The 12,416-nt window shown below is 45.4% G+C and overlaps 1 protein-coding gene across 1 annotated transcript; it reads left to right on the top strand.

The window, feature by feature from the left end:
• Window positions 1-616: 616 nt before the first annotated feature.
• Window positions 617-12,078, top strand: rffl (ring finger and FYVE-like domain containing E3 ubiquitin protein ligase). Its single transcript, XM_080006481.1, has 8 exons — window positions 617-751; window positions 3,946-4,078; window positions 5,701-5,898; window positions 6,247-6,579; window positions 8,410-8,457; window positions 9,028-9,238; window positions 9,344-9,557; window positions 10,252-12,078. Exons 2-7 carry the CDS (start codon window positions 3,947-3,949, stop codon window positions 9,523-9,525), a joined length of 1,104 nt encoding a protein of 367 aa, XP_079862607.1. The 5' UTR covers window positions 617-751; window position 3,946; the 3' UTR covers window positions 9,526-9,557; window positions 10,252-12,078.
• The last annotated feature ends 338 nt before the right edge of the window (window positions 12,079-12,416 follow it).

The raw sequence follows: 12,416 nt of genomic DNA, 5'->3' as shown, positions 1-12,416 counted from the left end.
CATGTGCAATAACAGGTTGTTACAAAATATGGCAAGTTGTGACAGCATGCGGCTGTTATGACCCTGGCGAGGAGGAATTCGTTCCATGTTTGCCAGCGATGAGTCCCCAGAGCAACGCTGACAGAAGAACCAGTCCGTCTGGAATAAGCACACACGCACGCACACGCACACACACACACACACACACACACACACACACACACACACACACACACACACACACACACACACACACACACACACACGCACAACAAACTGATTGCGTGGTTACCAGTTGCACTTACTTCAGCGTAAGTGGCACCTGCCCGCAATGAAAACTTTCTGTTTATAAATGTCCTCATATTTTATTTGAATTATAATTTTATTTTTTATTTTTTGTATTTTACTTGAACCGTTCTTGCTGTTGTAACACCTGCTCTTGTACACCGTTATCCGATTAAATACTGCATATGATGTGGTATTTCTTTTACTAGCGCCCTGTTCAATAACACAGTGGTGACGCGTGGAACGTAACACCGCAGTTCCCCTGGCGGCCGCTAGGGGACCAGGCGAGCCACTTCCTGGTTGCTTCCGTGGAACTTTTAACCGACACTTGTTCGTAAACAGAGTTAGAAACGTTTGATTTTCTGCTCTTTTTTCCTCCTTGTTCTCCTCGGCTTCCATGGAGCTTCTTCACCGACCGGAGCTGCTGTAGAGTTTAAAGAGCCGTTTCCAGCTCGTCGTCTACGGGCGGGACCACACCGCGGATCCGGTATTTATACTTCATGTTTAGCCACTACTACTAAAACTATTGCTATTACAACTAGATCTACTACTATTACTACTAGAACTACTACTATAGGTACTACGAGAACTACTAATATAACTATTACTATTACTACCGTAAGTACTACTATAACTACTAATATAACTACTACTATTACTACTATAAGTACTACAAGAACTACTGAACTACTACTATAAGTAGTACTACCACTAGTAGTACTACTACTATTAGTACTCTAATTACCACTACCACTTACTACTATAAGTACTACCATACCTACTACTATTACTAATATAAATACCACTATACTTTCCCCTATTACTAATATAAGTACCACTATTACTACTACAATTACTAGTACTACTTCTACAACTACTATTATTCACTACTATACCTACTGCTATAACTAATATAAGTACCACTTACTACTATATTTACTTCTATTAGTACTATAACTACTACTATTACTACTATAACTACCACTATTACTACTATAAGTACTACTATTACTAATATATGTACCACCATTACTACTATAACTACTACTATATGTACTACTATCACCAGTATAGTATTACTAACATAGTGGCACACAGTACACACTAGAAAACTGTACAACAGGACCTATAAAATACTAACATAGTAGTACCACAGTACACACAAAGTAAAACAGGACAACAGGACCTCTAAAGTAATAACATAGTCATAGTACCACAGTACACACAAAGTAAAACAGTACTAACAGGTAGCACAGAGTACAGATAGGATTTCTGTGGTGACGTGCAGTTTAAATAAATTATGAGATCCCACATGTCGCCTAAAGCAGACTTTCAATCCAGTTGGTGTGTTTTGAAGCTGATAACGAGCAATTTTTGATTCCCAAAGAAATAGTTTTTTAATCTGTCTGTCGTGTCCGTCTGTCTCTACAACAAGAACCAGTGACAGACACTCATCAGTTTTCTTTTAAAAACGGTGCTTTCTATGAACCTAAGAATATCACCCCAAAAAAACAGCAGAGATTTGTAAAACGGCCTCGGGTTATGGAGGTTTGCGTTAACAGATGTTGTAAAGTCAGAAAGAGAGACTGCGCACGGCTGGCGTCGTCATGACTTTGTGACATCACAACTCTCCCCCGATGTAGCTGGGGAGGTGAGGGGATTGTCCTCCCTTCTCGAAAAAGGTTGCGAGGTTGCAGGACGCGAATGGTACAACGTCACCGTGTGTGTGTCCGTCGTCCCATGTGTGAGGGGGAGAAAAATGGTACAGTGGAAACCGCTTATAAAGATCAAAAAGCTTGGGACGGAATCATTGCTGTACAAACAGCAGTTTAAATAATTCGCTGACAGTGTTCAAGTATTCTGCGTACGGCGTTCATGGGGGTCTTTCCATACATGACAACATATGGAAAAACCAAGACTGATTAGTGGTAAGTGGCAAGTTTAGAGCAGTGGTGTAAGTGCGTAATGTAGAGGGAGCCGTCACCGCTCTGCAGTTTTTTTTTTGATGCATTTCTTTTCCTTCGTTTCCTTATTGAACGAAACAAAAAAAGCCCCATGCGCCGCAGAGCCCATGCGCCGCAGAGCCTTGAGATGGTAATCATGAGAAACGAGTCTTAAATTAACCTTTTTTTTTTTTTCCATATGTCGTCATGTATGACCAACATGAACGCTGTAAGCTGACTACTTCATTACTATCAGCGAGTTATTTAAACAGCATTTGTATAGGAATGATTCTGTCCCAGAAATAAAGAAAAAAATAATAATCATCCGCTCATAGTGATGAATTTGTGGCACGGTGGCGCAGTGCATTGCACTGCTGCCTCACAGCAAGGTCCTGGGTTCGATTGCCGCCTGGGGCGCTGTTGGCACCGTGCTCCGGTGGGTTATCTCCCAAATAGGAGCCTTTCTGTGTGGAGTTTGCATGTTCTCCCCGTGCTCACATGGGGTTTCCTCCACCTAACGTCAGTAAGGACCCCCCCCCCCAAAAAACATGCACACGTCATCGTCTGACCAGCAATGGACACTCGTCACCAGGTCCCCGGGTGCGTCCACGTATGCTGCCCACTGCTCCTGGCTGCCCCCCCGGAGGAAGGACAAGCCAGGTGGGTTAAATGCAGAGGCCTCATTTCACCGGCCACCATCCAAAGCGTGCGTGTGTGTGTGTGTGTGTGTGTGTGTGTATGCATGTGTTGTAGTGTGGTGTGCTGTGTGACAAATAAAGATTCTTCTTCTTCTTCTTCTTCTTTTTCTTCTTGACCCGGACACATGTGATCACAATAAGAGGTTTCCACTGTAACTGGTTGTAAAGAGAGCGAAAAAGAGAGAAAGAGGAACCCTTTTCTTACAAATGGCGGAATAAATTATTTTGCTTCACCGCCCCATTAAAATGTCGTCTCTGTATATGCAGTATGGACAGGTATGGAATTTTGAACTAAATCACTTCTAACAATAAAAATCTTCTCAGATTGGGCTCCTCTATCAGTGTTAGCCCAACCTTTTTTTCTGCCACACACACTATTTTACAATTAAATAATCACGTCACACCACGATCCTATTATTTGTACCACAAAAACGTCATCCAACACGTATAACTCAGGTTATTTATGTTTGGCCGACAAATAGTTCTCACTTTCAGTGTGAAACCTGAGCTTACTGTGACAAACACGGAGCCGCTATTGGGACGGGAACTTCTAAATTAGTGTGGCCTTGCAGCTCTTGCAGGGCACAAGATCTTGTTTCCATTATTATTCATTTCAAGTGGTATTTGAAAAATGTTCACGGCACACGTGGCAACAACAGTGGTTAAGAAAACACTGAACAGGAGAAAATTGAATCAATCAAATGTGGTCCTTGGCCTAATGCGTATTAAATTGACATACAACTCTTTATTAGAGGGATTTAGCCCTTGAGGTGACATGTCTTTTTTTAGGGAGTCCTAAACACAAATGTACAGACACACAATACAAAAATAAACGAAACAATACAGATACACACCGAAAAAGCTCTGCCAGAGCCACTCCCTCACCCACTGATTGATTAATAATGAGGAACTTAGGAACCTTGATACGATAAGCCTCTGAGCCGGTGTTTTGTTATAAATCTTAACGTGTTGGACCGACACAAACCCAAATGTGTCCCCGCGCTGAGACTGAAGGACTGCTCTGTGTCTTGTGTCGGCAGCATGTGGGCGCCCTGCTGCAGCTGGTCCTGTATGGACTCGGACCTGGTGGAGGACTCCATCCAGACCTGCACCAGCCAGCCGGGGCCCAGCTGCAAGGCCTGCGGGCGGCTCCTGGACAGTCCGGCCCGGAAGGTACTGACCCACGCCACTCCACTGAGCCAATATATCAATAGGGTACAATATCTGTAACGGGTGTGGTTAGGACCCAATTGCAGCACAAAGACAGGCAGGGATATTTGGTAATGTCTTTTATTTGTAGAGCAGACGGAGGACAGGCAAGGGGCAGGCAGGATACATCGTCGGGGACAGGCAGGTTCGATAACGAGGAGTGCAGACAGAAGACAGGCGGAGTGGCAGGCAGGATACGTGGTCGGAGGCAGGCAGGATACGTGGTCGGAGGGAGGCAGAGTCCGTAGCAGGGAATCAGTCCGGAGAACGTTGGAGAGTCTGGTGCAAGCGTCGAAGACAATCTGGCAATGGGTGACTGGTGAGAGAGGCATATATAGTGGTTAGATTGCAGATCTGGAACAGCTGTGTGCGCAGGTGAATAGAGTTGGGCTAATGGGACAGGTAAGGAGAGGGAGGGGAAAGTAGAAGAAGGCGGAGATCATGACAATATCAGTACATTGATATACACCGATCAGCCACAACATTAAAACCCCCACTAATAATGTGTAGCTCCCCTTCGTTCCGCTGACCCGTGGAGGCGTGGACTTCACAAGACCTCTGAAGGTGTCCTGTGGTATCTGGCACCAAGACGTTAGCAGCAGATCCTTTAGGTCCTGGAAGTTGGAGGTGGGGCCCCCGTGGATCGGGCTTGTTGTTCCAGCACATGCCACTGATGCTCCGTCGGATTGGACCCTAACCCCACCCATCCACATGACGTCGAGGAAAACATGATTCATCAGAGCAGGCCACCATCTTCCACTGCCCCATGGCCCCGTTTTGACGCTCACGTGCCCATTGTAGGCGCTTTCAGTGGTGGACAGGGGTCAGTGTGGGCACTCTGACCGGTCTGTGGCTACACAGCCCCATAAGCAACCACGTGCATCAATGAGCACATGGGCACCCATGACCCTTCAATGTTGTAACTGAACGCTGTGTAGATACACGTCTATGTATTGATTACGACGGCATCAATGGAAAAAAATCAATACAATCTTCAAATCGTGACCTGTATTGTGTGTTTCACATTGAAATCCAATTAATTAATTGCAACAATAGCCACAACACTATGACTACTACTACCAAGACTACAGTAGTAGTAGTAGTAGTATTTTATACCAGCCAAATGTTAGTTGAGTCATAGGCAGTCTACAGTTTACAAAGTCCGTAAAAAAACAACAGATTTTACTCTTCACACCAAAGCTCAGTGTTAATCGAGGATCCAAGGCACCTTTCACACATGGCCAACATCATCATTAATTACCAGAATAAAATAGGAGCTCCAGACGATGTAGAGTAGACGACCTAACCTCAATCTGAGAATTATTTATCCACTAGGGGAAACTGAATATGAAGCCAATCGATCTGGTTAGCAGCTTGAGCGGCATTCCATCTCACCAAATACCGAACCTGTGAACCCTTAAACCGGCTGTAACATTCCAGAGACAGATCGTAATAATACAATATAAGAAACAAAAACAAAATGGGTGTGTGTGTGTGTGTGTGTGTGTGTGTGTGTGTGTGTGTGTGTGTGTGTGTGTGTGTGTGTGTGTGTGTGTGTGTGTGTGTGTGTGTGTGTGCGTGCACAGCATGTGTGTGTGGATTGTAAGAAGAGTTACTGTGGCGGCTGCTCCGTGGAGATGGAGTTCCGGCCGCGGCTCTGCCACACCTGCCAGCTTTTCTACGGGAACCTCCTGGAGCGGGCGGAGCTGATGAGGCTGAAGGTGAAGGACCTGCGAGACTACCTCCACCTGCACGAGGTCCCCACTCAGCTGTGCAGAGAAAAGGTGCGCTTAAACCCCATGGCGACGTCGGCAAACCCGGTCAGTAGGTACCACCCATATGTACGGTCGGTCGGTACAATCCGTCCATTGCAGTTTGTTCCTGGGTAAGACTTGGTCGCCCCCCCTGCGGTTTGGAATCTCACTTGACACGTCGACGTCCCGTGTGAATGCTCTTCACACCAGTGCACTATGGGAAAATTGGAATGCATCCTGGCTCTTAACTGGACTCAGTTTAACTCTAGAGAGGCCTTCAGCGCAGACCAGGGCTCCTCAACCTCCTCCTTGTTGGGTTAGTGTTGGTCTCTATGTTGCTGTTGTTTATTGTTTTGACAGTGTTATTGTTGTGTGCAGGAGGAGCTGGTGGAGCTGGTGTTAGTACAGCAGACCCCGTCATCAGACGGCTTCAGCCCTCAGATCCCGCCGACGAGGACCACGTCTTTTCCCGCCACTGTGATTTATACGGAAGCTGTAAGTGCCGAAATTCCCCCGACACAAGCCGCTAGCCCTGAAGCTCCTCCATCACAAGCTGCTAGCACCGAAGCTCAACCTCCACATGCCGCTAGCAGTGAATCTCCACCTCCACAAGCTGCTAGTGCTGAAGCCCCACCTCCACAAGTTGCTCACGCTGAGGCTCCACCCCCACAAGCTGCTTACACTGGCACGGTTCCTCAGGATGCAGGACAGGTAGGAACTCCACCTCTAGCCCAGCGTTGCTGAACTGACCAGAGGAGCTAGACATTTTTCTTGCTGTACATAAACTAAAGCTGCTTTGAATGACGGTTTGTGCAACCGCACCATGGTTGAATGTGAATGAGTCACAGAGACAAATGCGCAGCGGATAAACACAACATGAGAGGGCCGCTGAAATATGAAGCAGAGAACTGGAACATCCATACAGGGGCTGATGGATAATTTCGTCCGAGCAAAAAGCAAATGTCTAAACATTGTCTAAAACAACTTAAAAATTAATAATAATAAATTAAAATAATCAAAAAATGATTTTGTAAATTTATATTTCTGATTTCTTATTGTCATTTACTTAATGTCAAAATATGGGTTAGAATTATATTGGATCATTATCACTCAATTATAAAGTAATATAATTGTAATTCCGCAACATTTTTGTCAGACTTGGCAACCACTTTTAAAAGTGGTTGCCAAGGCTGTGTTTTGACATCAGAGTACGCTGGTACAAGATTTTATGCAAAAATCCACAAAACAAGCCTGATGGAAGCTACAGTCGTGCGTTTCTCTGATGCCAGAGCACTTTGTGCAGCAGCGACTCACTGCAGCAGGTTGGCACTACGGCATGGAGGTGGCAGCGGCGCGTGGCTACGGCACATTACGTCATCCATCAGAAGCTTTTGTCCAAAGTGACTTACACCTCAATGGAGGCAACCATGCAAGGCTCACCGGGAGCAGTCAGGGGTTAAGTGTCTTGCTCAGGGAAAGTTCAACATGCCACCAGGAAGAGCTGGGTACGATTGCCGGGGCAAACAGGCAAACTGTTGATTAGGACCCGCTCTACCTCCTGGTCCACTGCACCTCACAATCAGTTGAATTTGTAAAATACTAGCATGTTATCAATACTTAGTTGGATGCGACAAAAGTAAAAGTGAAAGTGGCTGCTTTTTGACGCAGCACAGTCTGCCCAGTCAGATTCCACTGATCACGGGAGGAGAGGAGGCTCTCGAAGACCTTAGATCAGGTCTGGACCAGGACCTGTCTCCCTCCATGTGTGATCTCCACGTGTAATAAGCACCCGTGCATTACAGGACACCCCCGCCCCCCCACTCCACTCATGACGTCATGAGTTTATTAACTGGTGTGAAAAATTCCTCAGCGTGGGATCCCTGCCCACAATACATGTAAATGCCAACAGCCTGTCAAAAAAGAAAATTAGGGTAGGTTCACTGCCAGCGCATTTTTTCTCTGCCACTTGTGGTTTTACTGGTGTCTAACTGGTGCTCTAACTGGTGCTCTAACTGGTGTCTTAACTGGTGTCTTAACTGGTGTCTAACTGGTGTCTAACTGGTGCTCTAACTTGTCCTCTAACTTGTGCTCTCACTGGTGTCTTAACTGGTGTCTTAACTGGTGGCTAACTGGTGGTCTAACTGGCGTCTAACTGGTGTCTAGTTGGTGCTCTAACTGGTGTCTAACTGGTGTCTTAACTGGTGTGTGACTGGTGGTCTAACTGGTGCTCTAACTGGTGGTCTAACTGGTGTCTGTGGGGATGGTAGCTCAGGAGGTAGAGCTGGTCGTCTAGTAATCTAAAGGTTGCTGGTTCGATCCCAGGCTCCTCCTGCTAGCATGCTGTAGTGTCCTTGAGCAAGACACTTAACCCCTAATTGCTCCTGATGGCTGCGTCCGTCGGTGTTTGAATAATTGTAAGTCGCTTTGGATAAAAGCGTCTGCTAAATGACAAAATGTAATGTAATGTCTAACTGGTGGTCTAACTGGTGTCTTAACTGGTGGTCTAACTGGTGTCTAACTGGTGTTTGTTTTTGATTGCAGTCTGATTCCGAGAGTGAAACTGACCATCAAACTGGACACGAGCTGCAGGTAAAACTACACACACAGAATCCATATAGTACAAACATACTACCACCGTACTAATACAACTACAGTACAATGGCTTCCGTATTACCACTACTATAGTAGTACTTTTGCTCTGGTTTGTCTCCAAGTCGAAGAGAAAGCCTTTTACAATGTGAGCCGTGAATGTTGTTCAGCTAAAGTAGTAAAGACATACAGTGAAATAAAAAACAGTTACTGAACCTCACTCTTTCTTAAAGGAGCTGTTTTTTGTGAGCAGAGCCCAAAAGGAGTGTCGAAGCTGACGTGGAAGTGTTTTAAACTGCAGTTCAGCAAATGGCCACTAGATGCTACTTCAAAAAACATCAGACTAAATGGAAGTCAATGGAAAAAAAAAAGGAACTTCTCAAGACAAGACTTTGGATTCTCAGTCGCGTAGTTTACTTCCGGTGTCTTTCCTATTATTTTGAACATCGGTGCATTTTTGTGTTCACTGACTGGTTCAAACCGCACGTCCCCTTTCGCTGTAATTCCAGAGAGATTGTCGTCTGTTTTAAACGTGAATAAATCTCGTTGACCCTGCTCGGCCCTGTCCAGTCCTCAGACACGGAGGAGTTCCTGACGTCGGGACGCCGGGCTTCTCTGTCCGACCTCTCCAACGTGGAGGACGTGGAGGCGCTGAGCGTCCGCCAGCTGAAGGAAATCCTCGCCAGGAACTTCGTCAATTACAAAGGCTGCTGTGAAAAGTGGGAGCTGATGGAGAGGGTCAGACGTCTCTACCAGGAGCACAAGGAGCTCCAGAACCAGGGTGAGCCGGCGCTCCGGACAGCTCCTTAGCGAAGAGTCGGGGGAGGAGGAGGAGGAGGGAAGGGGACCGCGTGTGACCGTCTTGCGGTGTGTTGGTTTTTCGCAGATGAGCTCCCCGCAGGACGAGGTGAGGACCTGCTGTGCAAGATCTGCATGGACGCGCCCATCGACTGCGTCCTGCTGGAGTGCGGCCACATGGTCACCTGCACCAAGTGTGGCAAGAGGATGAACGAGTGTCCCATCTGTCGCCAGTACGTCGTGCGAGCCGTGCACGTGTTCCGGTCCTGAACCGCCGGATTCTGCCTCTCACCACCTACCAGGTAAACTGAGCTGTTCACAACATGGTGATGAGCCGACAGACAGACAGCTCCTATAACGTGGACTTTGACTCTGAACATAACCTCCAGAGATTACAGATTATAAAAGAAAACTGTTTTATAAAAGGACTGATAAAGGAAACCAAACTGTAATTGGAAATATATTTTAAGCTGCTAGACTGCTGCTGGCGGCCTTAAGGTAGAAATATGCTGCTGAAAGAGTGTTGTACTGAATGTACCGTGCAAGTCATTAACGGGAAATACAGCGATGAATTTTAGGCATTTAAATTGAAAGGATATAAATAAAATAATGTATTTTAATATAAGTAAATATACCAACATGATTCCTGGAATAAACACGTGGCGTTGAAGGCTTATTCGAATGAAGGATTTCGTCATTTGATTTAGGATTGCAGTTATAAAAACATTTCACAAGATTTTAATTTGGGTATTTAAAAACAGGAGTCACTTAGGGTCAAAAAGAAAAGTATTTGAATATTCCTAAACACACTCTTTCTGCTAACGTGACTCGCCCCACGGCGCAGCATGGAGAACAAACAGGCTGTCGGAGTGAGAAAACGTTTTTCTATTTATTCAGCCTGGACAGTGCTCATTAATCGTCATTTGAGTTTCCACGTCACCGTGAATGTGCCGGAGTTAACTAATGAGATGATTTTCATCCGTATTCCCTGGGCAGGTCTCTCACATGGAACATGTCTTTCGATGGTGGGAGGAAACCGGAGCGCCCGGAGGAAACCCACGCAAACACGGCAAGAACATGCGAAACTCCACGCAGGAAGGACCCGGGATTCGAAGCCAGGACCTTCCCGCCGTGAGGCAACAGTGCTAACCGCCGAGCCACCGTGCCGCCAATCGCTATTTTTATTTTTATTTTTTTTTAACTTTTCTATCGTCAACTTTTCTTGGCCTTGAAAATTCTATCTACATTCCAAAGACGCTAAAGTGTCCTTCAAGCTGTTGGAGCAGCGGCGCTCCAGGTCCTGCGGCCTCTACCTCGACGAAACTCCCAGAATCCCCAGTTTCTCGGGACAAAAAAAACCAAAAACAAACAAACAGAAAAAACAAAAACCCTGAGAAATCTAAACACTAAATAAGATCCTGAAACCTCCTGAGCGGAGCCGCCTCCCAGCGCGCCCAGCGGCGGACACTGGGATCGCCACGGTCGTGTCCCCAAGCGCACACTGCGAGCCTCGACGAGACCGCCGGCTGATTCCGTGGCAGGAAGTGGAAGCGGAAACTGAAGAAGAGGATGATGAAGGGAAGACGGAGGGGAGTTTGCACGTTGCAGTTCTTGTGAAACGCCGTCTGACTTGACACGCTGTTTGCGCTCGGCTCGGTGGAAAACACGGCGCCGGCAGGTTCCCTGGAGCCCCGGGAAGGCCTCGTGGAAGTGGACGATTTGGAAGTGAAGGATGCGAGTCGAGCACAGCGGGATGAAGTGGAACAGAAACAAAAAGGTTGGTTTTTTTTTTGGAGAGTTGGTGTTTGGGTAGAACCGATTGTCCAATGTGCTGAACTTATTTAGAAAAAGGGCTAATTAAAAAAGACAAAAAAACAACTTTCTTTTACATTTCTTTTGGCATCAGAAGCACTATAACCACCTTGAGGAGTGTCTTTACACTGCAGGCGATTTTCGACTTTTGACTTGATTTTGGGATGGAGGTGGGAGATCTGTGTTTTATAAGTGATATTAAGTTCTGTCACACTGAATGGACATTTGGAAACCGCTCTGTAAACATTATGACTAAGAAATAGAACATGAGCTCAATGGAGCACAATCACATCCAGGGGATCAGTTCTTTAATTTGCTCCGCTAGACTGCAGTAACTTTCTGTGACGCTTTGGATCGTGTTTAAAGTCTTTCACTTCTCTTACGCCTCACGGTGCCCTGCACAATTCCTGGATGTCGGATCCACATGGGAATCATGTTTATTTATCGACTACGTCGCGGGTGAGCTGGAAATAAGGATAAAGCGTGAAACATTTCCAGCTTTCTCGTTCAAATTTCACTGTTCAAAGTGTGAAATATTATCTTATTCTTATTATTATTATAAGCATAATATAGCAATAAAACAACGTTTTCCCATTTATTGACAGGTGATATGTTGCTCTATTACGTAGCGGTTTGCAAATCAGACAGACTCCTACAACCGGCTCAGCAAAGTAGCACTTTTCATGCATGAACAACTCTAATGTGAAACTCAGTTATTTGACCGCATAGAATATTGTTTAAGAGGATTTGTGTTTTATGGTTGTATTTGAAGAACTGTCCGGTTCCAGAGAAACACTGAACAAAGTGTAGGGAAGCATTTCTGTTCAAGTTCAAACCAGCCTTTGATAAATCCTTAAAAATGCTTAAGAGTCATTGTTTGGGTAAGTCTTTCCTACTCTGTAAATCTTGCATTTTTTTTTTAAGTCTGACTGATTTAATTCAAATCCAAAAATAGTTTATTTTCTGAAGTGATTATGCTGTTTCAAATAAAATGGATTTGTATACTGTTTACTTTATTCTACTTTGCGTGTTTGAAACGCCAGGTGGACTGTTTTATTATTACCGTCGTCAAGCTGAGTGTGTCATTCAAACCCTTGTAAATCTGCGTACACACAGAACCGAGAGGTAGAAACAGGAAGCTGCGAGCCATGTTATCTCAAATTCAAGCCATTTTGATGCGTGTGACACGTCCATGTAGACTACGAAAAGGCAACACAGGTGTTATTTTGTCACTTAGGTTTTCTTTACTGTAAAATAGAAATCTAGCTTTGCTTCAACATTTGCCACAAGCTGCATCACACAGGGAGCATCTTCAAGCTCATCTGTTTTGGGTTTTTTTGTGGGCGGAG

Source organism: Zeus faber (genome assembly GCF_960531495.2).
Source record: "Zeus faber genome assembly, chromosome: 9".
NCBI lineage: Eukaryota > Metazoa > Chordata > Actinopteri > Zeiformes > Zeidae > Zeus > Zeus faber.
The sequence above is the reverse complement of the archived record's forward strand: the minus strand, read 5'-3'. Positions and strand labels throughout refer to the sequence as shown.

Excerpts from the sequence above, each read along its gene's own strand:
- rffl (XM_080006481.1), top strand. The coding sequence starts at position 3,947 with ATGTGGGCGCCCTGCTGCAGCTGGTCCTGTATGGACTCGGACCTGGTG. Across the intron at positions 5,899-6,246 it reads CTCAGCTGTGCAGAGAAAAG|GAGGAGCTGGTGGAGCTGGT; the intron begins GTGCGCTTAAAC and ends TGTTGTGTGCAG. Across the intron at positions 6,580-8,409 it reads TTCCTCAGGATGCAGGACAG|TCTGATTCCGAGAGTGAAAC; the intron begins GTAGGAACTCCA and ends TTTTGATTGCAG.